The sequence below is a fragment of the Brachypodium distachyon genome, chromosome 3 (assembly GCF_000005505.3).
Source record: "Brachypodium distachyon strain Bd21 chromosome 3, Brachypodium_distachyon_v3.0, whole genome shotgun sequence".
Lineage (NCBI taxonomy): Eukaryota > Viridiplantae > Streptophyta > Magnoliopsida > Poales > Poaceae > Brachypodium > Brachypodium distachyon.
In genome coordinates this window covers 53,023,929-53,046,045 of record NC_016133.3, presented here as the reverse complement: position 1 = coordinate 53,046,045, position 22,117 = coordinate 53,023,929, and the positions used below count along the sequence as shown (strand labels likewise).

Genomic DNA, 22,117 nt, shown 5'->3' with positions numbered 1-22,117 from the left:
AAGAAGGTTCGTTCACATACTTCATATACTGAACATATTTTCCATCAACAAATAATTCAGCATCCAATGCATGAAACCATGAAACCAGACGATGAGCAGCGTGCAGCAACTTTTCAATTGAACAAACTGATGAGAAGCGTGCAGCAACTTCTCGACTGAACAAACCCTGGAGCACAAGTATCATCATATGCAAATAAACAAGAGACTCAAATCCTAACTGGATCGTGTAATCTTCTAATGGATGAATACAGACATCATTCAGCAGTATAAAGCAGCAGAGACATCTTCTGAAGTTCCAATCCCATGAGGAAATCTGTAACTCGCTTGGACGCTATCTAAAAGTTGATTAAGTCATCTTTCTTTGGATCCTGCCTTTTGGGCACTTCCTGGGAACTGCTTCCTCCCTTCTTGCCAAATATCATCTCATCGAGATCATCGAGGATATCATCATCTCCACCTGACATTGCACGAGAACCAGCTGGTTTTCTGACCAGGGCATCTTCATTGCCAACTGTTGCAGAATCTTCGTGCTCTGTGGCAATTGGTATGACCACTGGCTGTTCTGCATGCTCAGATATCATGGGTTTCTTCATCTCTTCATATTTGGATAGCACTTTCTGGATCTCATCGTTCACACTCAAGGCCTCAAATAGCATTGCCTCATTGTCTCCAGCTGTCTCAACGAATCTCTGGATAGTGTGTTGAGATTGGTAGCATTGTTGCACAAGAGTGGTTGTCAGGTCATCCTGTGGAAGTAACAGAACTAGTCAAAACATGATAGCAGGTAATCTTCACAGATCATGAATTGTGCTTTCAAGATAACAGAAGAATCAAAATTAGCTTTTGGCCGGTTTAAAAATTAATCCAACAAAATCTTCTTCAAACTATTAAAACAATAAAGCATAGTACAGAACAAGCCCAAGTTGCAGAGCATAAAAAGAGCGAGTAATTTGAATGACGCCTTGCTTCGACAACAGTTGCAACTGTTTCCTTACAGCGAATGTCATCAAAATCAGGGAACACTATCATGCTCAACATAGCACTAAGGAGTATCGCTTTACCAATCATGCATTCTGATATATAGTTATAGTTAGTAATGTATATTCGATTAGGGCTTGTGATAGCTCAAAAAATGATCAGAGCATCCATTAGAAGAAAACAATACAAATCAAGTTTTAACAATGAGCTTTTAGACTAGAGTATCTCATAAACAGAGTAATAAGAGCATGCATTGGAATGAAACAGCAAAGCATCTGTAACAGAATTAAAAATAGCAATGAACCGCAAAATGCCTCATAACTCATGTAAAATATGATATGTTGCAAACAGAAAACATGGCAGTGCTAGCCTGCTCGCTGTAGGTTGAAGCATCAACACAACAGAGCGATAAATGCAGGATTTGTTCACTGTCAAAGCTCCATGAGGAAACAAGCCTAACGCGTAGAAACGGTTATTGGTGTCACAATATGTAAAGCAACTACATCTATGTGCACAGTGTTCTGCAGTCTATAGGTATTTATATGAACTTGGGGGAAAATTACACAAAATCCAGTTACCTGTAAAGCATCCTGCTGAGGGGAAGATGAAAGAACAGTGGAAAGAAGTTCCATGCTGTTACGAGCTACATCAAAAGCTTCCTTTGTTTCCTCGGCAGTATACGTGTGCACATGCACATCTTCAAAGGTCTGTTGGGAGAAGTTTGCATCAGCTTCAGCTTCAGCAACTGAGCGTGGTGGAGTAAATATCGGGACCAGGCTCTCATTGTCACGTCCGGGAAACCGCACACCTCTTGATTTCAGGCTCTACAAAAAATCAAGTTAGCAAAATATTTATTGTCATATTGGGCTTGTCAGCGCTGTCTTGGTTAGTAAAGCATAACATGTTTTATTGCAAGGATAAATCATATGGGTTCTAACAACTAACTTCCAAATTCTGAGAAAATTTGACACAAATGAGTAAGATGCTGCTGTTGCCTAAAGTTCAATCAGTGCAATGTGAACAGAGGCCTGATGGCACAAAACATGTGACCATGAACAATTATCACCAACTGTTAAGCACAATGTTATGAAACCTATTAAAGAGAGAGCTGAGTGGTTGCACGAAGTGAGGCACTTTGCTAACAGCTAAAGCAACCTTCAGCAGGTTGGTCTAAATTGGATTGATTTCCTTGCTTGCATTATGGAGAAATAAAAATTATCGCGGACAATATTTTTTGAATGACCAAGGAATGAATTGCTGGTGCGAGATAGAATTACTAAATTAGAATAGTACAATACACATGGTGTCTAAAAAGGAGTACTCCGTACGATTAAAGAAATCATACTAACTCAAGGTAAAAAAAAAGGAACATGTGTTTGCATACCTTGTAGGTTTCCTCATAGACTGGCAAGTACCGGAGCTCATCACCAGACTCTCCCCACGCTTCAATCAGCATAAGGGCCTTGTTCCTGTTATTCACCACTGTCTGTGGGTCATCAATCAACTTGACCATCTCATCGAGAACCCTCTCTGCTGCAACCTCCGAGAAGGCCTTCTCACAGTTCTTCACAATGGTCTCAAGAAGGAACAAGGAGAGGAACTGAACCCTAGCCTCCTTCAGCACAATCCGCTTCTTGATCCCACGAATCAGGTCCACACTGTTGACCTTCTCCGTGTTGATCAAGTCGCAGATTTCCAGGTTGGCGGACCAATCGGGCCCCTCCAAATTCTCCGCGGTGGCGTCCTCAACAATCTTGTCCGCCGGAGTCGGCGCTTGGAAGAGCTCCTTCATCTTGAAGCTCATGGAGCTCATGCCGGCCGCCATCTGCTTGCTGACCTCCGACCCAGTGATCTTCAGACGTTCACCAAGAGCGTTAACTTTCTCCATTAAATTGTCACCCATTTTTCACTATCAAAACACCCAAAAATCGCAAGGAACAGGCACAGTTAGATTAACACAAATCTGCGCCAAGGCCAATTCGAATTAACAAGCAATTTTTTTCCGAGCTAGTTGATTTACGAGATCGAAGGGGTTCTACCAATCAGAGAGATTAACAGACAGAAAGGGAGGGTAAGAAACAAAATTTGAGGGGAAAATGAACGGAAAGCGGAAGACGATCGAGGGACTGGGGCCGAGATGTACCTTCCGCGAAGGAAATTGGAGGAGGCGGAGGAGAAGGGAGTCGAATCGAACTGGAGCGAGGCCTCGCACGCGCGGATTCGAGCTGCCGTCCCGTCCGCGTCGTTTGTTCGATGGAGTTCCTGCGCGGTGCCTTCGAGTCGAGGTCTCCTTTGGTGCTACTGCCAACTGCCAAGTGCCAACAACTGTTGTACTTTGAGGACTTCTCTCTTTCTTTTCACGCTTCCCTTCTTCTTTAAAAAAAAGTCGGTTTGTTACTTAGTAGGAGTATATCCCCTTTATTTATTCACGCCTACATTAGGCAGACGGCACGATCCTGCACATACACCTTCTGACTTATGGATAGAGTGGAAGGAAATGAGTTTGATTTGTTAGTCCACTGCAGATCGTAACCCACCCCAGCCATGATTTCATCTCAGACTGCAACCCACCCAAGCCATGTTATTATCTCGATTAGAGAGTACTTCTTCCGGTTCACAAAAAAGAAAGCGGCATTTGGATTGACATGGCTTCGAAGATATAACTCTAATCGCTAATTTCTATTGTAGCACATGTATAACCTAACGCACTTAATACTCTTTTGATTTTCCAAGGTCTCAATCTAAAGTTACAAAATTAGTAGTATTATAGTTACAATAGAAATTAGCGATTATACATGTGCTACAATAGAAATTACCGAAGTTATGTCTTCAAAGCAATGGCAATAACACAGGGTCACACCTGTATAAAAGAAACCAAAGATAGAGAATGGACATATCGTTGAAGCCAAAATTTTCTGGCCGGATATGGCATAATTCTGCATCGACCTGTCAAGACTGGAAGCTTCCAATAGCAGACGCAGATGTAAGCTATTCACGTGGCACAAATGGTAGGAGTACTTAGTTTGAAGAGAGTACACCTTCCAAAGTTCCAAGCCTCATTCCGCATGGCTGCTCAACAGTTCCCTACAATATTACCATCAGACAATGGAGAAGTGGATTGACCAAACACCCAGCTAATATATATTGATACTGATTCTTTTTTTCTTGACAGATTTGGGTTACAAAATCATCAACACATCATCTTTCCCATTCGGCACTTGATTGGATAGGAAGGCAACATAATCCTTGCGAACGGATATGTATTTTAGTTAAGTTTTCCTGCCAAGTCTAATCCTCGCTCATCCTTGAAAGCTGGCCAGCATAAAACCGTGCATGCGAAACTCCATTGACATGTTCGATTCAGTCAAAAGCTGGAGTAGATATCTCGATTCTTCCATAAGCAAGAAGAGGAAGGGACCCTTCGTCAACCTCTATCTGGGTTTTGGTAGTTAATTTTGTCGGGAATTTTTCATGGATTGCTGCATGACATACCTGTCACAAAGTAAATATAGATGATCAGAAGGCAAATGCTGCTTGCCAATCTGATTTAGATCTAGAATTCAAGGATTACCTGCCAGTGTGAAATCCTGCTGTATACCATGCATTTAAGACAACAGCAAGATCGCTGTCAGCCCCTGTGGTGTCAAAATTCGGCGTCATGCCGACATTTGTGTTCTGCTTTCCAGTTTCACCTTCAAAGAAGAAATCTCTGGTGAGATAACGTAAATACATATCTGGTGTAAAACTTAATAGCAAGTTAAGCTCTCAGGTTTGATGAAAATCCACTAGATTAAATGTGAGCTTTTCACACTGGAATGATATCACAGGATTCACAGCAAAATTAAATGTGAGCATTAACCGCGATAGATTTGTCAAACGGAATATAGATGAGCAATTCTAGGAGAAACAATCACGAAATGTCGTACCAATCCTATATACAGTTGAAATGTGAAAAGAAAGCTCGTGACATGATCTAAAATCACCTGGACCAGATACTATGAGTATAAACTGGGAGTGTAAGCAGAAAAAAGCTATTGCATTCTTCTTGCAACAGAACGTTAAGACGTAACAAAACAAAGCACAGTTGATGAACTACCATGACTTCCATAACACAAAAATGCTTACTTGCAAAGGAGCCGGGGTCTCCAGATATTGAACTTTTTATGAAATTCATGGCACCTTCAGCAGTCATCATTGCAGCCTTACCAACCTGATCATCATTAGCAGATACCTTAGTTGGAAACTGCATGAAGGTTGCACCTGTAGGATATGTGGCGCTTGCTCCAGGGCATTGATCACCTGGAAAGTGAAATACAGCATGCAGTCCATTAGAAGGCAATGGGACTAGGGTTAATTGATTAAAGGCCCTGTAACAGCAAACAAAACAAAGACATAGGCTTTAACCAAACTAGGCACTTACAAGTCAATGATATGCTGCAGCCTCCGCTAGGTGGCATAGAAGTGGAATCGGCACTTTGCTGGCCGGTTGAACAGCAAGAGATAGATACCATGGGGACATTCAAAGAGCAGCATGGGGGGTGAGCGGTTGAGTAGTTTGGATCTGGTGCTGTGGCACTATAGGCAGGAACTTGCTGCTGTTGGTATGCTGAAGATTGTCCAGGGATTTGATAATTCCAGTAATTTGTCTGATGGAGTTGCTCAAGAACTTTCTGGCTTTGCACCTCAAGTTCGTAATACTTCCTGAGTAATTCATTGTAGTCCCATGTCTGCTGGTTTGAGCTATCCCTTCTCTCAGTATCAGTAATATCTGAGGAGCATGTCTTGGATTCTGATACATTTGCCTCTTTGCCCAGATCAGTTGCTTGAAGAGGAGCTTGCTCGATGGTCTTTATTTCTTCACAGGGGTGTTGTGGTGCCTCCGTTTGATCAGCAGGTAAGTTAGTCAAGTTGCCAGCTTTCTCTAATTGCCTTCACAAACAAAGCACCACTTCATCAATTGTCGGACAAGAAAGCAAGACCTTTAAATTGTGTAAATAAATGACAATTATGAAAGGAAAGGATAAGAAGTTAATGTTAAAAAAGCGGCAAAAGGTAAGCAGAAAGCCATTCTGGAACCCAGGTGCATTGGAACCTGGGATTTTAAAATTCAAAAAAATAATGGAGATTTACATGTACTTGTATTCCCACTATGTATCTGTAAAAAAATTACATGAACAAATGTTTTCATTTGCGTGCTACAAAAAAAGCCAAATATAAAGGTGTACTTCTTGCTGTTATATATATCCACACTTTTTTTTTGTAGCACGCAAATGAAAATATTTCATCATGAAATTTTACAGGTAAATATGAAACTTACACGGTACAGTAGGAAAATTTCAAATTTTTCTCAAACTTCAAAACATGGTTTTTCATTTATTTATTTTTGAAAATACCAGGATTAATGGAACCTTTGAGCCAAACATCTGGCCTCACAAGGTAGGCAATCACACCTCTTCCTAAGTTCTAAAGAAAAACTCAAAGTTCTCAGTCAACAGAAATAAGTTGGCAGTAACCAGTTGGGATGATGTACTTAAGAATTAATCATAAATGGGAAGTTCGCCAACAATTGGCTAGTAATATAGCTGGAAACTGGTAGCAGCAAATCTCCACGAAAAAGGTTCAATTAGCATCAGTACTACCTCAAATCTTTAAACCTAATCATCCATATAGAACCGAAGATTGCATAACATGAATCCTGCACCTAAACTCGTCAAGCTCTAAACAGAAAACTCGAAGCTTAAGACAGTTAAAAAAGAGCACCCTCCTATTCACACAGATTCCAATTTTCAATAAACATGATATACTTGTAAGACTTGTTGTTTCCATTGCTAATGAAAAATGGTGTAGCCCGGTTCAAAATAAACATGGTAAGCTCCTCCATGAGTAACTTACAGCTTACAAGGCTCATGTGCATAGGACAAACAATTGCTATTAACTGAAGCAGCAGAGATCTGTCTACTTACTCATCTGCAGAAGCAATGACATGTTCTGGTTCTTGTTTCTCAGAGACGGACTCTTCTCCAGCAGCAGTGTCGACAGAAGCAGTGACATCTTCTGACTCTTGTTTCTCAGATGAAGCAGATAGGTTGTTCTTGCCATGCATTGCCTACCAAACAATCATAATCAATTAGCCCAACCCAAATGAACATCACAGCTAATCGGCAGAGTCACTAAGCCTGACATTCTCCCATATAACGGTTCTAAAGATTAAAAAACAATCTCACATATAATCAAGTCAGGGAGAAACTTCTAATCACAGCTTTTCATCTTACCAAACAAAAATGCACGGAAAATTAATACATGTATCGCCAAAACAAAAACAAAAGAGGCACCATTAATACATGTAAGACTCTTGTTGGAGTTGAATCTCTCAACTCACACGAGACGGGTCCAGATGTTTGGCCCCAATCTGAGTCGCCATCCCGACCAACCGAACCAACGCCCCGAGACGGGTCCAACTCGTTTGCCGCAAAGCACTCAAAACCCTAATAAACCCTAGCAGCGTCGCCGAGCAGGTAGCAACCCGGAGACGGCAGAGGGATGGAAGCGACAGGGTCTCTGGGGCGCGTACCTTGAAGGTGGAGACGGCGTGGTCGAAGGCGTCGACCAGGGCGGAGTCATCCCACAGCTCGCCGCCTTTCCCCATTTCTCCCCAGTTCGCACGGCTTCGCCTTTCCTCCTCTCCTACTACGAACTTCATCTTGCCACGAAGAGGCGGAAACTACTGGAAAGACGAACAAGTCCGGTGCTCCTCCGCTCCACAAGAAACCCACCACCCCAGAGGCCCAGAAGACCAAAGCACCCCTCCATCTCGGCCCACGAGGGGCAGAACTCAGAAGCCCAGCCCATCATCACCTCGCGAATGCCAACGGAGCCCGGTAAGCCTCGTTAGCTGTAGTGGGCCCTTGTTTTATCCCACTAACGTAGTGGGTCGTGGTGTCTCCGTTGAAATGTTAGGTCCTAAACAAAAGGAAGGATCCAGATTCTCAAAAAAAGAGAGGAAGGAATTCTCAAACAAACAAAAGAAAAGGAAGGAAGGAAGAAAAAACAACGGTGGGCCTCGAATGGAGCGTTGTGTCGTGCGAGGTGCATGGACGGCGACTCCAGCACAGGCGGAGAGGTCGCATCACCTCGTTCTCTCTTTCCCTTGCTCGCTGGCACTAACGTTGCGCAGGCACGTGAACCCGGCTTGTCAGGGGGATGATCCCGAGTAGGGTCACGACGACGATACGCTCTAGCCGAGACGACGAGTGCAAAGCCGGCATGGTCAAGTATGCCGGCATCGTAAAACCAAATTAACGCTAACCCGGCATATCGGGTGTATGCCGGCGCGATTATCTTATCTTATGAGCTTGCAGGATAAGGACGGGCATCCTGATCTCGGCTAGCACCGAGATCTCTCAACAGTCTTATCCTGACCACACGGCGCAAAGTAAAGCAGCGCTATCATTACCACGGGAAAAGCAATCGCGGCTTACGTAGCGGTGCCAGGTGACTGCACAAAAGAAGCACCAAAAAAGAATCTCTGACGGGAGCCGGCAGAGGTCAACAGTACTTGTTGCAGGGTGCAGGTAAAGTAAAGTTGTGTCCCTGCGGTGCCATTCGGAGGGAACCAAGCCGCGTGCCCGGTGGGACCCAAGGAAGGTGACGTTAGAACTCGGCCCGCATGTGAGTGTGACATAGGCGGCCTATAAATAGAGCACTACCTCTCCCTGGAGAAAAGATCGAGCACTTAGGCATTTAGGGTTTCCCCTTCTTCTTCTTCTTCTTCCTCAAGAATACAGTTCAAGGAGCGCCATTGTAAGATTTTGTTTATCTCGGCTAATACAACAAAGCAGGAGTAGTAGTGTTACCTCGGCAAGAGGGCTCCGAACCTGGGTAAATCGCGGTGTGCTTGTGTGTTTGTGCGTGTTTTCTTTCACGTCCTTCCTCCTTTGGTACCTCTTTCGTCCATCAGCCCCAAGTTAAGCCGTCCTATGGCATTTGCCGTGACACCACCCCGGCACGGCTGCTCTCGCATAGCACCGGAAGTAGGCTGCGACCTGCTTGCCTCACAGAGACACAGTTTTAAGTTTTTCTTCTTTTTTTGCGAAGGCTTTAGGCGTTTAGCCTCGCGTGATATTCTCATACTACTCGATCCTTTTCGGTGGGCGCCGTTTCGGCATCGCGCTTGCAAGCTGCGCAAACGCCGGACTGCCGTTCTCTTCGGTTTGTGGCCAGGCCAGGTGGAAAGTAAAAGAAAGGGAAAAGAGCTCGGAGATGAAAACGATGGTTGTGCAGCTTGGGGAGTAGGGCAACGTTGTGAGTTTATGTGGGGTAGTGGTAGGTGACAGGGAAGAAGGGGGGTTGGGGCCTTGAATGCCGGGCGGGCATGTCCGGTCTAGGTCATGGCCGGATCGGTCGTATCCATTGGGCGCCAACCCCTGCATGCATATCCTGCCTCTGCTGCTGCTTTCAATTGCATTGCATCCATCGAGGAAGCCGGCCGCCTCTCATCTCTCTCCCCCACTGCCTGCGTCGCGTTGGTTTGACATTGATAAGACCTCTCTCTCCTTCTCTCTCTCTGCATGCATCTCTGCTGCGAGCGCTCTGCTGCATGCACCGCTCGGACCCCGAAGCGAGCATGGGCTACGCTACTCGATCGCTTGTTGTTTCTTTCTCCTTGGGGCACCCCCCAATCATAACGTAATGGAGTGCCTCATCATTCATTTCCAGTTTCCCGGACCCCTTCTTCTCTCTCTGCTCCAAGCCTTTCCTTGGACCGTGTGCAGTCTTTCATCGATCAGGGGTTCTTCACGGCTCCAGCATCGACCTGCTGATGGCCCTCAGCTTTTCAGGAAGAACCGCTTATTGGCCAGTCGATCCATGCATTGAGCTGGCTTAAATTCAAGCTTTGCTTCATGCATGCGTGGATTAGTAAGCGTGATCGATCAGAGATCATGTATGCGCGGTAAGAATCTTTGAAGTGCGAAAGGAAACTGTGAAATACAGCACTGCTAGGTTAAGAAACTTAATTGTAACATGGTTTTTATCGATGTTACTGTATATATTTGCACGTACGTGTGGGCAGCCGCAGAGCAAGTCAGTGAGTGGTAGTACGTCTCTGAGGCAGCAGGGAGCAGGCTAGCTAGACACTGCAAGCAAGTCTGCATGCACATGAGGGCGCTGTTTGGGGGGGGGGGGGGGGGGCACAGCCCACAGTATACGTCGTGCGTGGACGCAATGCATGGATCCCGCGGAAATCACGGGTAAAAAGGCTGCGATTTCGGTCCACGCAACGCGACATGCATGGCTCGAGCTAGCTAGCTACGTTGCTTGTGTACATGTGTTGGTTTACCAGTCCTGCTGAATGCCATGCATGGGTGCAGGCAGCTTGCCCATTATGCAAGCATATTTGTCTGCCTCCTTTTGTTTTTGCGGGCGGCAAAGGATTTGACCGGCTTTTATTTGTTTGTTGTTTATTTGCAACCGGCCTCCTTTTCTTGTCTTCCAAAAGCGTTTGCAACTGTTGTGGAACAGGGATCGTTAGCTGCTGCTGCTTCTTTTCATAGCCTGACCAGTCGGATCGATGTCGATCGAGTCTCCAGATGAACGTTACTCTAGCAACTACCATTAGAGTTTGGAGGGAGCTACTCCAGCTAGGTAGCCACGAGAGCTAAAGGTAGCACACGAATTGTGCAGCGGTGCATGAGAATCCAATTCTAGGTGGTGGTTAATTAATTGGGGAGGGTAAATGTTTGGGCGCGAATATCGATGGATCCGTGCATGCATGGGGCCGGGGGCTTGCACGCACGAGAACAAAAATAGGCAAGGGGTATAGTAGGCTAGGAAAGAGGGTAAACGCTCGTGTTGAATCAAGGCTTTCCAAGAGAGGTCACCTCACCGTACCCTTCATCCAGGCCAGGCCAGGCCACAGACCGAGAACGTCAATCACACACATACACAGACATGCATGCCGTCGAGGATCGAGACACCCAACCTCTCTCTGAAAAGATTTGACTTCAATTCCTTCTTCCTTCCCCGCGTACTACTTTTTTTTTCTTTCTTTAGTTTTCCTCTCCTCTCTCCCCTCCCTTCTTTAATTATATCGTGACATGAGTGAGTGATTGACGCAGACAATTGCATGCATGCATCCATGCACGGTGTTCGTAGGGTTGTTCCCCAAATTGACAAGTCTGCTCTGCTCGCATGCATGCCTACATGCACGCGAGCTCTTGTTAAGTTGAATTCTTTTTTTTTTTCTAAGATCAGGACTTGGAGCCGTACTGACAGAACTTTGAACTTTCTAGTATTATATTGAAAACAGTTTCCCTGTTGAGAAGTCGTCTTTTAGTTAGAAATAAGTCGACATGTTTGGCCGTCGAATCTTAATTTAATGACAGCACGTGGGAGAGGAGAGAGTGGAAATGCACTACACCACGTCCCAAATTTGATGGCCCAAAACTGCCAGCAAAGATGCACATACGGTGGCAATATACCCGCCGATGAAGGTTGACTGCGGGAAAAGTTTGGAGGGGCAATCTGACTGCCGGCAAAAGTAGGGAATCGTCGGGAGTCAACTGCCGTAAAAAACGTAATATTTGGGAGGCACCTTACCTGCCGGGAAAGATATATAGTGCCTGGTGCACTGCCGGCACATATACATATGGGGGGAGCGAAAAAAATTGGCGTGGCCGCGTGGGAGCACTTAAGCAGTGGCGGCAATTTAAAGGAGTTGATCGCTATATATGCTAAGCAAGTGACATACTTTTCTCTTTTGATGCATTTGTTTCGGGCCAAGACAAGCTTGATGTAGTGGTCAATTGTGGATGACAACTACATGCGTGATTGGAGCTCGCAAACTCTACATGTCATCATTTTGAGTCTAGATGAACTATTAGGTCTTTAAAGTTAACTAGCTATGATTTTGGGTACCTAGATGAGCTAGTCTTTAGAAGATACCAGCTATCATTTTGGGTACATGTAAGTTCTACATGTTCTGGATATGATGAAACTCTAGTGTGAGTGAAACAAACATTGTGCTATGTTGAACTTCCAGATGTTTTGCATGTGACTAAATTTAGTTTGCTGTCAATTGCTATATGAAATTCTTGTATTTCTGTCTATGCTATGGTCAATGCCTATTTGAATTTGAAATTGTGGAATCGAAAGAACTGTGAATTTCATACATCCATCTATACACATATGGATATTGTATACTGTCGGCAAATCTATCCTTGGTTGTCGGCTTGCCAGGAAAACTATGCATGCCGGCAAATCACATAAGAAGCAGTGGCACTGTAGGTGCCGGGAAAACTAGAGCTTCGCAGGCAACTAAACTGCAGGCAGAAGTTGAAAATCTTTGCCGCCAGGCAAAACTTGCTGCCCGTAAATATTAAACCTGCCGGCAAAGGTTGACCTGTCCCGGCAGATGTCCTGCGGATAGAGCTTAAACTGCCGACAAAGACTTTTGCCGTCAGAGATATAGCGGGCAGCTTCAACTGCCAGCAAAAATATGTTCCTGGCAGCCAGACTACTGGCAAAAGTCACTTTTCCCAACAGTCTGACTGTCTCCAAAATTGGGACGTCGTGTAGTGATCGATGGCACTTATATCTTAACTAATCCAACGGCTCTGGCGCGTCGCCTGAGATTTAAGCCTTTTGCAGGACGGTCTGTTTCGTATGCAAATGCAACATGGTTATTTAACACATAATTGACACCGTTGGCTTCACATTCAAAAGCATTTCAAAAGGATAGCATATTGCACAAGAGATTTATTGTCAAAGCACAAGTTTAGGCAGTCAAACAATGTCCTACCATTTCCAAATGGATGGAGATCAACTGCTGCCTGGTATTATTCCACTTGAGGTAGTCAAGGGTATATAGACACTAGTGCGTACTAGCTACATTAGAGAAATACGGTGAACATTAAAGTTTCAAATTGGCACGGGGAGAATAGACATAAGATACTAAAAAATAAACACATGCATTCTATATAAATACGTACGTGTCTAAGTAATATGTTAAAATATCCTAAAACAATATATGGGATGTTATAAAATATTTGGATGAAGAACTAATGGCCAACTGATGGTACTTGTTAATTTGGACGTACACGGTGCAAAATTTGGGTGGTAGATTTGGAAGGCCGAAATTCTGAGTGGTATTTTAGCATTTGGGCAAATTCTGGATGGTATATATGAAATTCCCTCCAGTACTTACTACGTACTCACTTGGGATTCACGAGCAGTACATCACCTCAAAACTACAGCCAGAGCCTCAGGAACCAAACATGCATGTACATAAGCTGTTGACTGATGCATCAATGTGTAGCCGGGGACTAAATAACCCAGTACATATCCTTTTTGTTGATTGAACTTCTTTTTGTTCAAGTCATGGACTGCAAATCCAACCAGATCGACATGCACCAATTATACATAGAGTCCAATCCACATGGATACATAGAATCTATTCCAAGCTCAGGAGATAGCAACTAAAAGCAGGCAAGACTCATCGATCCATGCATCAAGCATGGATGGTCCATACACATATATATGTAACACACACGTACCTCTCTCTTTACGCCTTTCTCGCGGCACAACAAAAGTTGAAACCTTTCTCCGCACCTAGCTAGGCACCATCCACGCATATACATTCTCTCCTGGATCATACATGCAGGTGTGAGGCAGAAGCAAGCTACGACTACCTCTTACATGCTCCTGCCTTTGATAAAGCCTATCGTCCTATCTCTCTACCACGCACGCACCCATGGATGTCGTCTCTCAGCTCTCCCCTTCCGCAGCTCCCCTTTTGCGCTTTGTTCCTAGATCAACGGTTGTCTCGTCTTATTCTTTAATGCCCCCCCGGCCGGCCGGCCAGCGTCTTTTGCTTTCTCAATCTTCTACCTTTGGTGTTCCCCTCCCTCCGCTTCGTACCATGTACGTGCATATGGGGCGGGCGCCACACAAGTATGCCCATACAGCTATAGAGCTACCAAGATCTCTTCGTTTAGGAATCGAATCGATTGATCTCCACCGATCGACCGATCGACAAACGGCGTAGGACGCCCGGGTTACTACATTCGTCCAAGGGTGAAGTCGAGGTTGGGTTTCTTGGCACCGAGGAACAACTCCGACAGCCGGAATGGCGGCGAGTTCATATCGGAGGCATCATCATCGGGGCTCTGAGGTTGCACGTCCTGCAAATTAGGGAAAAAAAAGGCCTGGTCAAAATTGCGATGCTGTACATGTGTATAGCTAGCCGGCTGCCGACTAATTGATATGGCAATGGCGCCCCAAGTGTGCTGCCGACAATTTGTATTGATTATGGCTCAACAGGAAGCTGTCGAAAAGATGCATGCAATCGAGAATGGACGTACGAATGATCGCTACTGCACTAACTACTGGCTACCAAAGCATAATGGCCGGCCATTGGCGATGAGGTATTGGAGATAATGATGATCACTCCTTAGGTAAAAAAAAAGTGGGTACCTCGAAGGATTTGATGTCGCCGTGGTTGGCATCTCTTGATTTGCCTTGGAACCAGGCCCCTCTGCTGCACAAGCAAAAAAGGAATTTAATTAATTATTATCACCTTTGTTTTCGGTATATCATGGGCTGATGAAAGAATCAAATGCCGGCCATCTATCGATGCATGCATGGATGTCTTTTTCTTCAGTGGGAGTCCATTTGCATGCAACATGAGAGGGGAAAAGGTAGGGGAACAAAGCAACTCCAACTTTCACTGTTAAGATGCTGTCAATAACAAGCTAGCTTTATATATCGTTGGAGATAAAAAGCTGTACAATTAGCTCCTTATTGAATTGTTACGTACTCTCTCTGTCTCTCATGTGATACGTATCACATGCATCAATGCTTGCTTGCATACATGCATGTGTCTCGGTGTATGTATGTAGTATTAACGTACTTCAAAAATAAAAGGTTATGGGTAGTAGTACTTTCGTAAGTGTACATGGTTAATTGTACAGGTCGTCAGGGTTATACGAAGTCCCACAAGTATACTTTCGTAAGTGTACGTGTGCAAGCATGCCTACATGCGATTTATGTGTGTGCAAGAGCTAGTAGATCACATGAGGGATGAATAGTTGCATGTAGTAGTACATGACTTGATATGTTGCTCCTGATGTAACTTCTGGTCAAGATTCCAGTAGTGGAGTCTAGTACTCCATTGCGTCCTTAATTATTTAATTATAGTGGTGGAAAATATATGCACTTCGCTAGGTATGGCTAGATGGATGGATATGTTTAATGGAAGAGCTTAATATATACATATTCGAGAGATGATTGCCCCATCATGGGGAGCAGATGGAACAAAGGTAGAACCCTGGTGCTTTTTGTGAGCACCCGGAGGTGGTTGATATGTTAGCAACAAAGGAATAAGTGTTTTGTTTTGCTTAAAGCGGGTAGTAGACCGGTTTGAACCTAGCTAAAAGTTGCCCTCGTCAGATCATTCATATACTAATATAAACCCCATTACTTAATTGTGTAATGTGACGGTTGATTCCTGATGAAGAATACTAGTGGATGGACATCACAAGGAGATGAAGAGCGTCCAAACATGTGTGCTACTACAAAAATACTACTATTGTACTCCATTTAGGAGAATATAGTATATAACTTTGTTGCTTTAGCACCCTATAGGAAATTACCAGCAACTTTTCACCTGTATGGACTCTGGAGTTATATCGATCTAGAAAGCAATACCTGCAGGCTCACAAGAATGTTTAGCTACTTAGCTATAGCTAGCTGTGCACTCTGTCATTTCGCCTGAAATGGCAGAAAAGATGGAGCCCCAGCAGTGTGGAGTAATTCTGAAGTGCTATACCTAGCTACTGATCCGATATCCATTAATAGCCCACTAGGAACATTAATTCAGTTTCGCATAGAGAAATTAACAATCATGTCAAGGGACCCATAATGCCATAAATCTTGCTAATTTTCAGCAATATACTCAGAATAGTAGGAGCAGTAGTATATATAATTCAATTGGGGTCACCATCAAATAGACCGAAGAAAAACTAAACCAATGAACTACTCATGCGATATAGCCAGCATCGGTCAGAATGCATATAAGACCGATTGACCTATTAAGTATTAACTCGAGGGATCCAAATTAAGTGTCATGTTATACTCCAGCTACGAGTAGTTTACAGTTACTAAGGTGTTGTCACCTCGAAGAGTTGTTGCTCCAGAGAGCGCACATGTTGGATCCATGCTCGTTGCCATCAAGATTTGATTGCTGAACCGAAGACTCGGAGCCACTGGTGTTGGTGATGTCAAAGTAGCTGTCATCTGCAATCTCTATGATTGTTTTAGCTTGTCCTGCAAAATAAACAGTCTAGGTTACTACTAATCCAGTACAGATCAACTGCAGTAATATCGATCGATCCATCACTTGCGAGCAGTAGTTTAATTCCGTTTTCAGAGAGTTGATATACTACCATACCGTAGGATGTCGCAGCTGTCTTGTGATCAGTGGTCTTGATGGTCCGGTACATCTGCAAGAATTAATTAAACTAGTTAACCATACATGCAGCAGGCATAAACAAGCGTTTAAGCTGGTTTAGTTAATTAATTATGCTTAGCTAATGCTAGGATCAGTAGTGGAGCAGTACTAGAATTAAAGTCAAAGGCGCGTACTGGTCTAGGAGCAATAAATACGGCCGCGCGCAGGCAAGCAGCAGGCAGCAGCGGCACATCCATATGCACAATTGCGGCATTGATGGCCAGTACTGTGTGCAGAGAAGCTATAGCCCAAAGCGCATGCAGGAATTAATTATTGAGAAATGATGCTGCCTTGTACTTGCCCATCTGCTCCCGGGCAGCAGCATGCATGGATTCCTACTAGTGCAGGAGTATCAATGTAATATTGCTGCGCCTGCGCCTGCTTCTGCTGCGTGCATGTGTGCATGTGTGTTGTTGTGGGTCGCTCGTCGGCACGATCCGGCCGGTGCGTCGAGCAGCACGATCCAACGGCTGGAAACATCAAATCGCTGTGGCCATTCATAGGTATACTAGCTCAGTTTTATACTGTCTCTAATGTGTGAATCGATAGTGTTGACGTGGCTTCTAATGGCAAGCATTTGCTGCTTACTCTCAAGGTTTTATTGCGCTCTCTCTCCCTCTCTCTCTCTCTCCCTCCCTCTGACTCTCTCTCTCGTCGTGGGGGAATTTACTGCTCAGAAAGTGGACTGAAAAATGACTATTCTTCCATGCTGCATGAGCGAGCTAAAAGAAGCAAGTGAAACTGTAAAATTAATGGAAGGATCGAACTAGTTTTAGTCGGGCAGAAAGAAAAAAAGTTACTACTGGAGCATGGTCGATCCAGCAGTGTATGCATATATGTATTCGGTCTTCATTTAGGGAAAATAATATTACTGTACGTACGTTAAAGGGATCGAAGCTCAAGCGAGAAAGAAAACCAATGCGCCAATTAAACATATACAAGTGCTAGTTCTTTTCCTCACCTGCAAGTGAGACTTGACATGGGCTAAGGTTAGATCCTTCACGTCCATTAGCTCGAGAACTGACTTGGGTGTTGCTCCTGCAAAATCACAAAAACGGATTAAGTACTAGTATATCAGAAACAGTGCATGTATAGTTCTTCACCAAGATACACAGAGCTTTGCTATGCTTAGTGCCTGTAGCAGCCCCTGTGTATATGTCAAGTTGCCAACAACTCATGCATCCTTATCTACTTAGGACTACTTAGCTAGCTAGAGAAATTAACCTATCGAACGAGCAAATATATTGATGAAGGTGAAGAAGAAGAAGAAGAAGAAGAAGAAGACTAAAACGAGCAGTACTACTAGCACATACTCTCATGGCCTCCGAGCAGCTCGACGGCGTGCACGAAGCGGGCATGCAGCGACGTGGTCCAGCGCATCCTCGGCGCGCGCGAACCCCGCTTGGCCGGCCGCAGCGCTGCGGCGCCGACGCCGATGCCGACGCCGGAGACCTTGCCGGGCGACCTCGGCCCGGCCGCGCCGCCACCGGCGCCGATGATCGCGTCAACGTAGCAATGCTGATGCTGCACGTGGGCGAGGTTGTGGTGATGGAGCTGGCTCTGGAGGAAGGAGGGGAACGACGACGGCGAGACCGTGTTGTACACGGGGATGCCCCGGATGGGCCTCATCGTGGAGGCCAGGTCCGCCTGGGCCTCGTGGAGGATGGGCTGCGTGTGCTGCAGGAACTGCAGCCCACCGCCGAGTTGGGCCGTGGACGCCGCCGGGTGGAAGCCGCCGACGCCGGCTGACGGCGCGGAGGGGTATGTGGTAGTAGTAGTCCTGGCCATGGGCGGAGAAGAAGTGCTGATGGTTGCTGGGGTAGTGTTGGCGGTGGTGTCTAGAGCCCGCTTCCAAAACCCTAGGTCCATTGGCTTGGTGGGAGGGTGAGGAGGGCTGATCTGGAGCTGGAGCTGCAGGTCCGGGTGTGAAGGGAACAGCTCCATTGATGATCTCTCCTCTCCGGCCAGCCGTGTACTTCTTCTAGTAACTTGCAAAGAGCAAGTGCTTGTGTGATATATTTGCTGCCGCTTCGTGGCTCGCTGGATGGGGAGAGGGAAATACGGTTTGCTTGAATCTGTTGTTGGTTGGCTATAAGAAATTGGGGTGGAGCTAGCTTTGGAGAGGATTTCTTGGTAGCTGCTTGGGAGGGAGAGGACTTCAGGGATGGATGGAAGGAGGGAGAGAGGTTGAGGTGAGGAGGAGACCAGCTTGCGCTGAGTGAGAAAGGGAGAGTGTTGGAATGGTAAAGGACAGGAGTGTGCGTTTGGATGTGTTGTGTGAAAAAGATGGGAGGGGTGTAACTTGTTGCTTGGAGGTGCCGGTGGCTGGCCTAGGGTGGAAGATATAGATGGGTCTTTTCGTCCACACACCATGCGCTTCCTCTTTCCTTTTTTTTTTACTTTCGTTGTTCGCATTAATTCTTCTTTTTATCCCCTTCTCTTTTCTATTCACTCCAGTCCAGGCATCCTAGATCTCTTCAAGGGTGTTTGGTGGCAGATGGCTCTGGGAAAATGACACTTTTTTTGATTGGGATGCATGCTTGACGGAAGGCAAGACGTGAGGTATTGTTCCCTTTCAGGGCTTTATGCCATTCTTCTTCCTCACGTGAATTATACGCGATACATTGCAATTATTGTGCACTGACTACGGTCCGGCTAGTAGTATAGTGTACTTTGCCAACGATCTTTATCGACTTGGTCTTATTCAACAAATCTCTCCGTCAACATGCAGCCTCCACTTTGGTCCATGAGGGTGAACATCTTCAATGTGTCCTTTGACCCAACGACAAGAGGCTTCTTATTAGGTGACGGCACAATCGCATCTTCTGCGACATCAACAATTGCATCAAGGCGTCATCACTATAGTGATGATCTCTTACACACGGCGCATGTACAAGTTCTGGCTAAACCAATGTGTTTCATAGTTACTCCAATTTCGCCAAAACTGATGGTCTCATCGCTGGTGGCGTACTTGTTGACGGCATCCTTTGACATCTATAGATATGCCTCCTCTATAATGGCAGCTATGTTTTGATACACAACACATCTACACCAACTACCGTGTCTACTGCATCGATCATGACTAATTCGACCGTGGCTACTACATTAATTGACTACCGTGACATCGACAACAAGGAATACTTCTACAACTCACCATCGCCATGCAATAACTTCAGTCAAAGCGTGCACACCATCACTATCGTTCATGGCACTCCCGCCATGACCGCGGGAGAAACACATGTAAGAAATTGAAGCGTACGTTTTGCGAGCCGGTGCCAGCTTCTCGCTCACCTGAAGCGTAGCCAAGCAAGCACTACAAAACACCAAAGCAGTCCAATTTACGGTACGTAGTACACATGCGAGAGCAACAGAAACAATTGATTCTCCACATGAAGATGTACCTGGGTACCAAATGAAAAACGAATCTTAAACCATCTTCGAGGGAGCCTTTTGGACTGTGCTCGATCGGCCCGATGCATGCCAGCAGGGAGCCCGCCGGGACGCCGACGACGTCGCTCAGCTTGGAAACTTCGTGCAAAGCGGAGCCCCGCCCCCCAGGCCAGAAGGCGAAGCTAATGTGCGTGTCAGGGACAGGGTACGCCGATGCAACGGATCGACCGAAGCTAGGTTAATTCGGGAGTGAGTACAATATATGTATATATATATATGTCACTCCATATGGGGCAGGCACGTGTCGAGGCAGATCGATCATACCAGCCGGTAAATTAACTTAATCCAGCATCATCAATCCCAAACAGGGCGGTGCAGATTTTGAATCATCAGCCGTACACGGATCGTTTAATTACCCGCTGCTGCATGCTAGCTAGCACCATCGATCAGCTTCCGCCTGCAGGACTTTAAACCCCGGGGATCTCCCCGTCCAAGTAGTACAGAGTAAAGTGCGATAAATTGATCGAGGCCGTTGAACATTCCTCCATATTGACGGCCGCGTGCTTTGACGGATCCATAGATATATCTCGCACAGTATCGTGACAGATGCTTGTGAGACACAAGTACGTACGCGCAAGCTTGGATCGGAATCGAGTTGTTTGAATGAGATTGCACTTGCAATACTGTAGCGTGCAGTGATAGGGTGTATAGCAACGACAGCCGTGCAGCTAACTCGGGGAGTCTGGCCCATCATTTAATCATCTGGCAAATCTATCAATACATATTGCACACCTAGTAAGATCATCAGACAATAGAGAAGTCAGTTGGGTGTGTGTATGTTTACTTATATTTATTTATGTCATAGTGCTGCTCTTGTTCCTATGTGCCTGCAGGTATATATGGAGAGGAGGAACAAACATGCAAATTTATATATATGCATGGATGGGTCCCTGATTTTGAGCGTACAGGGCCGGGGGAGTTGTAGCTTTCGTGGATCTGCCAGAATTGTTTCTTGCAGCCATACTCCCGGGGAACCAATATGTCCATCCGTTTCTGGACACTAAACTGCTCAGATAGCGAAAGCAACTCACAAGCTACTACTATGCCTTGCGCGCGAAATGTGCAAAACAGAATAAAAAAAAGGCCTATATGGAGGCATGATCTGCCTGCCTGCATTATTTGCAATACATTGCCTCGCTGAAGCACGCATGATATATGTGTGCATGAGCAGTTGCTCTCTTTGTACTAGAGAAGAAAAGAAATCCACAGGAACAATCTCCAACACCACGCCATGTGCATGGATGGAGACATGTCAGAGCGAGACCGGACGGAGTTGTGAAATGCTTAAGTGGAGGCACACATAATGCCCAAGGAGAGGGTGACCTGCATAGATAGATTGCGAACGCCTAACCACACCACTATATACCCTGTTCATGGCTGGTCGCCGGCTGGCCCCACTTATCAAACGGTTCCCTTCCTGACTGGCCCCCGCCGTTCCGTGGCATTGTCCAGCTACCGACAGTCAAAATTGCACCCTACCCGCAAATTGACCACCATATTAGCATAAAATCCCTTTTCTTCCTCTGAAAGAAAACCCTATATATCTTCTTGATATACCACTGTCAGTACGGAGTACAGTAGTACTAGCGTACAGCTGTAGACTACATGTTGTTATCCTGTGCTGCGCTGCTGACTGACTGTAGTGCACACTCATACCTAGGGCATCTACACCAGTATTGAGGATTTGATAATCAAAACACCAGATTCCGTGAACAGACAAGATGATTTCTAAATTAATGATGTGGACAAGGAGATATGACTGGTGAGTCAAAGGTCCCTCAGAAAAATAATGCTGGGAGAGGTACAGGTTACTGAATTCAGCAATTGATATAAACTGACAATGGAAGCCACTACAGAACAAATCTGATTTGATCTAACAAGACAGGAATAAAATAGCATGATGCCGACAAGGAATATGATTGTATAATGATTATACTAACAGGCGTCGCTTACTTAGGCCAATAGCTGTTTTGTTTAAGGAGGATATGGATGACTATGCACTGCATAGTGAAGAACGCTAACACGTACAGGAGAAGAATTTTATCACTACTCTTTTCTTTACATATATGGCAGGCCAACGTGGATGCCGCAGCAAGACTGTCGGAGTAGTATAGATCAGTTCAGACAGAAGGTTTGGGTCTCAATTGACTTTGCAAACCCCGGACCGAGCCATGTGAAGTGTGC

At 45.3% G+C, this 22,117-nt stretch overlaps 3 protein-coding genes across 4 annotated transcripts; all 3 read right to left on the bottom strand.

Annotated features, from left to right (window-relative positions):
* Nucleotides 1–11: 11 nt before the first annotated feature.
* On the bottom strand, nucleotides 12–3,326 carry LOC100836153 (TOM1-like protein 1). Its single transcript, XM_003570104.4, has 4 exons — nucleotides 3,122–3,326; nucleotides 2,363–2,887; nucleotides 1,557–1,802; nucleotides 12–746 (listed from the first exon to the last, which is right to left on the bottom strand). Exons 2-4 carry the CDS (start codon nucleotides 2,879–2,881, stop codon nucleotides 336–338), a joined length of 1,176 nt encoding a protein of 391 aa, XP_003570152.1. The 5' UTR covers nucleotides 2,882–2,887; nucleotides 3,122–3,326; the 3' UTR covers nucleotides 12–335.
* A 632-nt stretch (nucleotides 3,327–3,958) lies between these two features.
* On the bottom strand, nucleotides 3,959–7,721 carry LOC100835849. The gene is made up of 6 exons (XM_003570103.4): nucleotides 7,550–7,721; nucleotides 6,942–7,084; nucleotides 5,399–5,907; nucleotides 5,104–5,277; nucleotides 4,550–4,670; nucleotides 3,959–4,470 (listed from the first exon to the last, which is right to left on the bottom strand). Exons 1-6 carry the CDS (start codon nucleotides 7,676–7,678, stop codon nucleotides 4,428–4,430), a joined length of 1,119 nt encoding a protein of 372 aa, XP_003570151.1. The 5' UTR covers nucleotides 7,679–7,721; the 3' UTR covers nucleotides 3,959–4,427.
* A 5,635-nt stretch (nucleotides 7,722–13,356) lies between these two features.
* Nucleotides 13,357–18,806, bottom strand: LOC100834114 (probable transcription factor KAN2). Of its 2 annotated transcripts, none has more exons than XM_010237543.3 (6): nucleotides 17,797–18,806; nucleotides 17,445–17,521; nucleotides 16,424–16,475; nucleotides 16,149–16,299; nucleotides 14,449–14,509; nucleotides 13,357–14,156 (listed from the first exon to the last, which is right to left on the bottom strand). In XM_010237543.3, the coding sequence occupies exons 1-6, from the start codon at nucleotides 18,425–18,427 to the stop codon at nucleotides 14,034–14,036; spliced, it is 1,095 nt and encodes a 364-aa protein (XP_010235845.1). In that variant the 5' UTR covers nucleotides 18,428–18,806; the 3' UTR covers nucleotides 13,357–14,033. The 2 variants fall into 2 exon arrangements, with proteins under 2 accessions (XP_010235845.1, XP_010235844.1); XM_010237542.3 differs by having other exon boundaries at nucleotides 14,449–14,512; nucleotides 17,797–18,805.
* Between the last annotated feature and the right edge of the window lie 3,311 nt (nucleotides 18,807–22,117).

Excerpts from the sequence above, each read along its gene's own strand:
- LOC100834114 (XM_010237542.3), bottom strand. The coding sequence starts at position 18,427 with ATGGAGCTGTTCCCTTCACACCCGGACCTGCAGCTCCAGCTCCAGATC. Across the intron at positions 14,513-16,148 it reads TGGAGCAACAACTCTTCGAG|CAGAGGGGCCTGGTTCCAAG; the intron begins GTGACAACACCT and ends TTGCTTGTGCAG. Across the intron at positions 14,157-14,448 it reads GCGACATCAAATCCTTCGAG|GACGTGCAACCTCAGAGCCC; the intron begins GTACCCACTTTT and ends CCTAATTTGCAG.
- LOC100836153 (XM_003570104.4), bottom strand. The coding sequence starts at position 2,881 with ATGGGTGACAATTTAATGGAGAAAGTTAACGCTCTTGGTGAACGTCTG. Across the intron at positions 1,803-2,362 it reads TCTATGAGGAAACCTACAAG|AGCCTGAAATCAAGAGGTGT; the intron begins GTATGCAAACAC and ends GATTTTTTGTAG. Across the intron at positions 747-1,556 it reads CTCAGCAGGATGCTTTACAG|GATGACCTGACAACCACTCT; the intron begins GTAACTGGATTT and ends TTACTTCCACAG.
- LOC100835849 (XM_003570103.4), bottom strand. The coding sequence starts at position 7,678 with ATGAAGTTCGTAGTAGGAGAGGAGGAAAGGCGAAGCCGTGCGAACTGG. Across the intron at positions 4,671-5,103 it reads AGACCCCGGCTCCTTTGCAA|GTGAAACTGGAAAGCAGAAC; the intron begins GTAAGCATTTTT and ends TCTTCTTTGAAG. Across the intron at positions 4,471-4,549 it reads GCAGGATTTCACACTGGCAG|GTATGTCATGCAGCAATCCA; the intron begins GTAATCCTTGAA and ends ACTTTGTGACAG.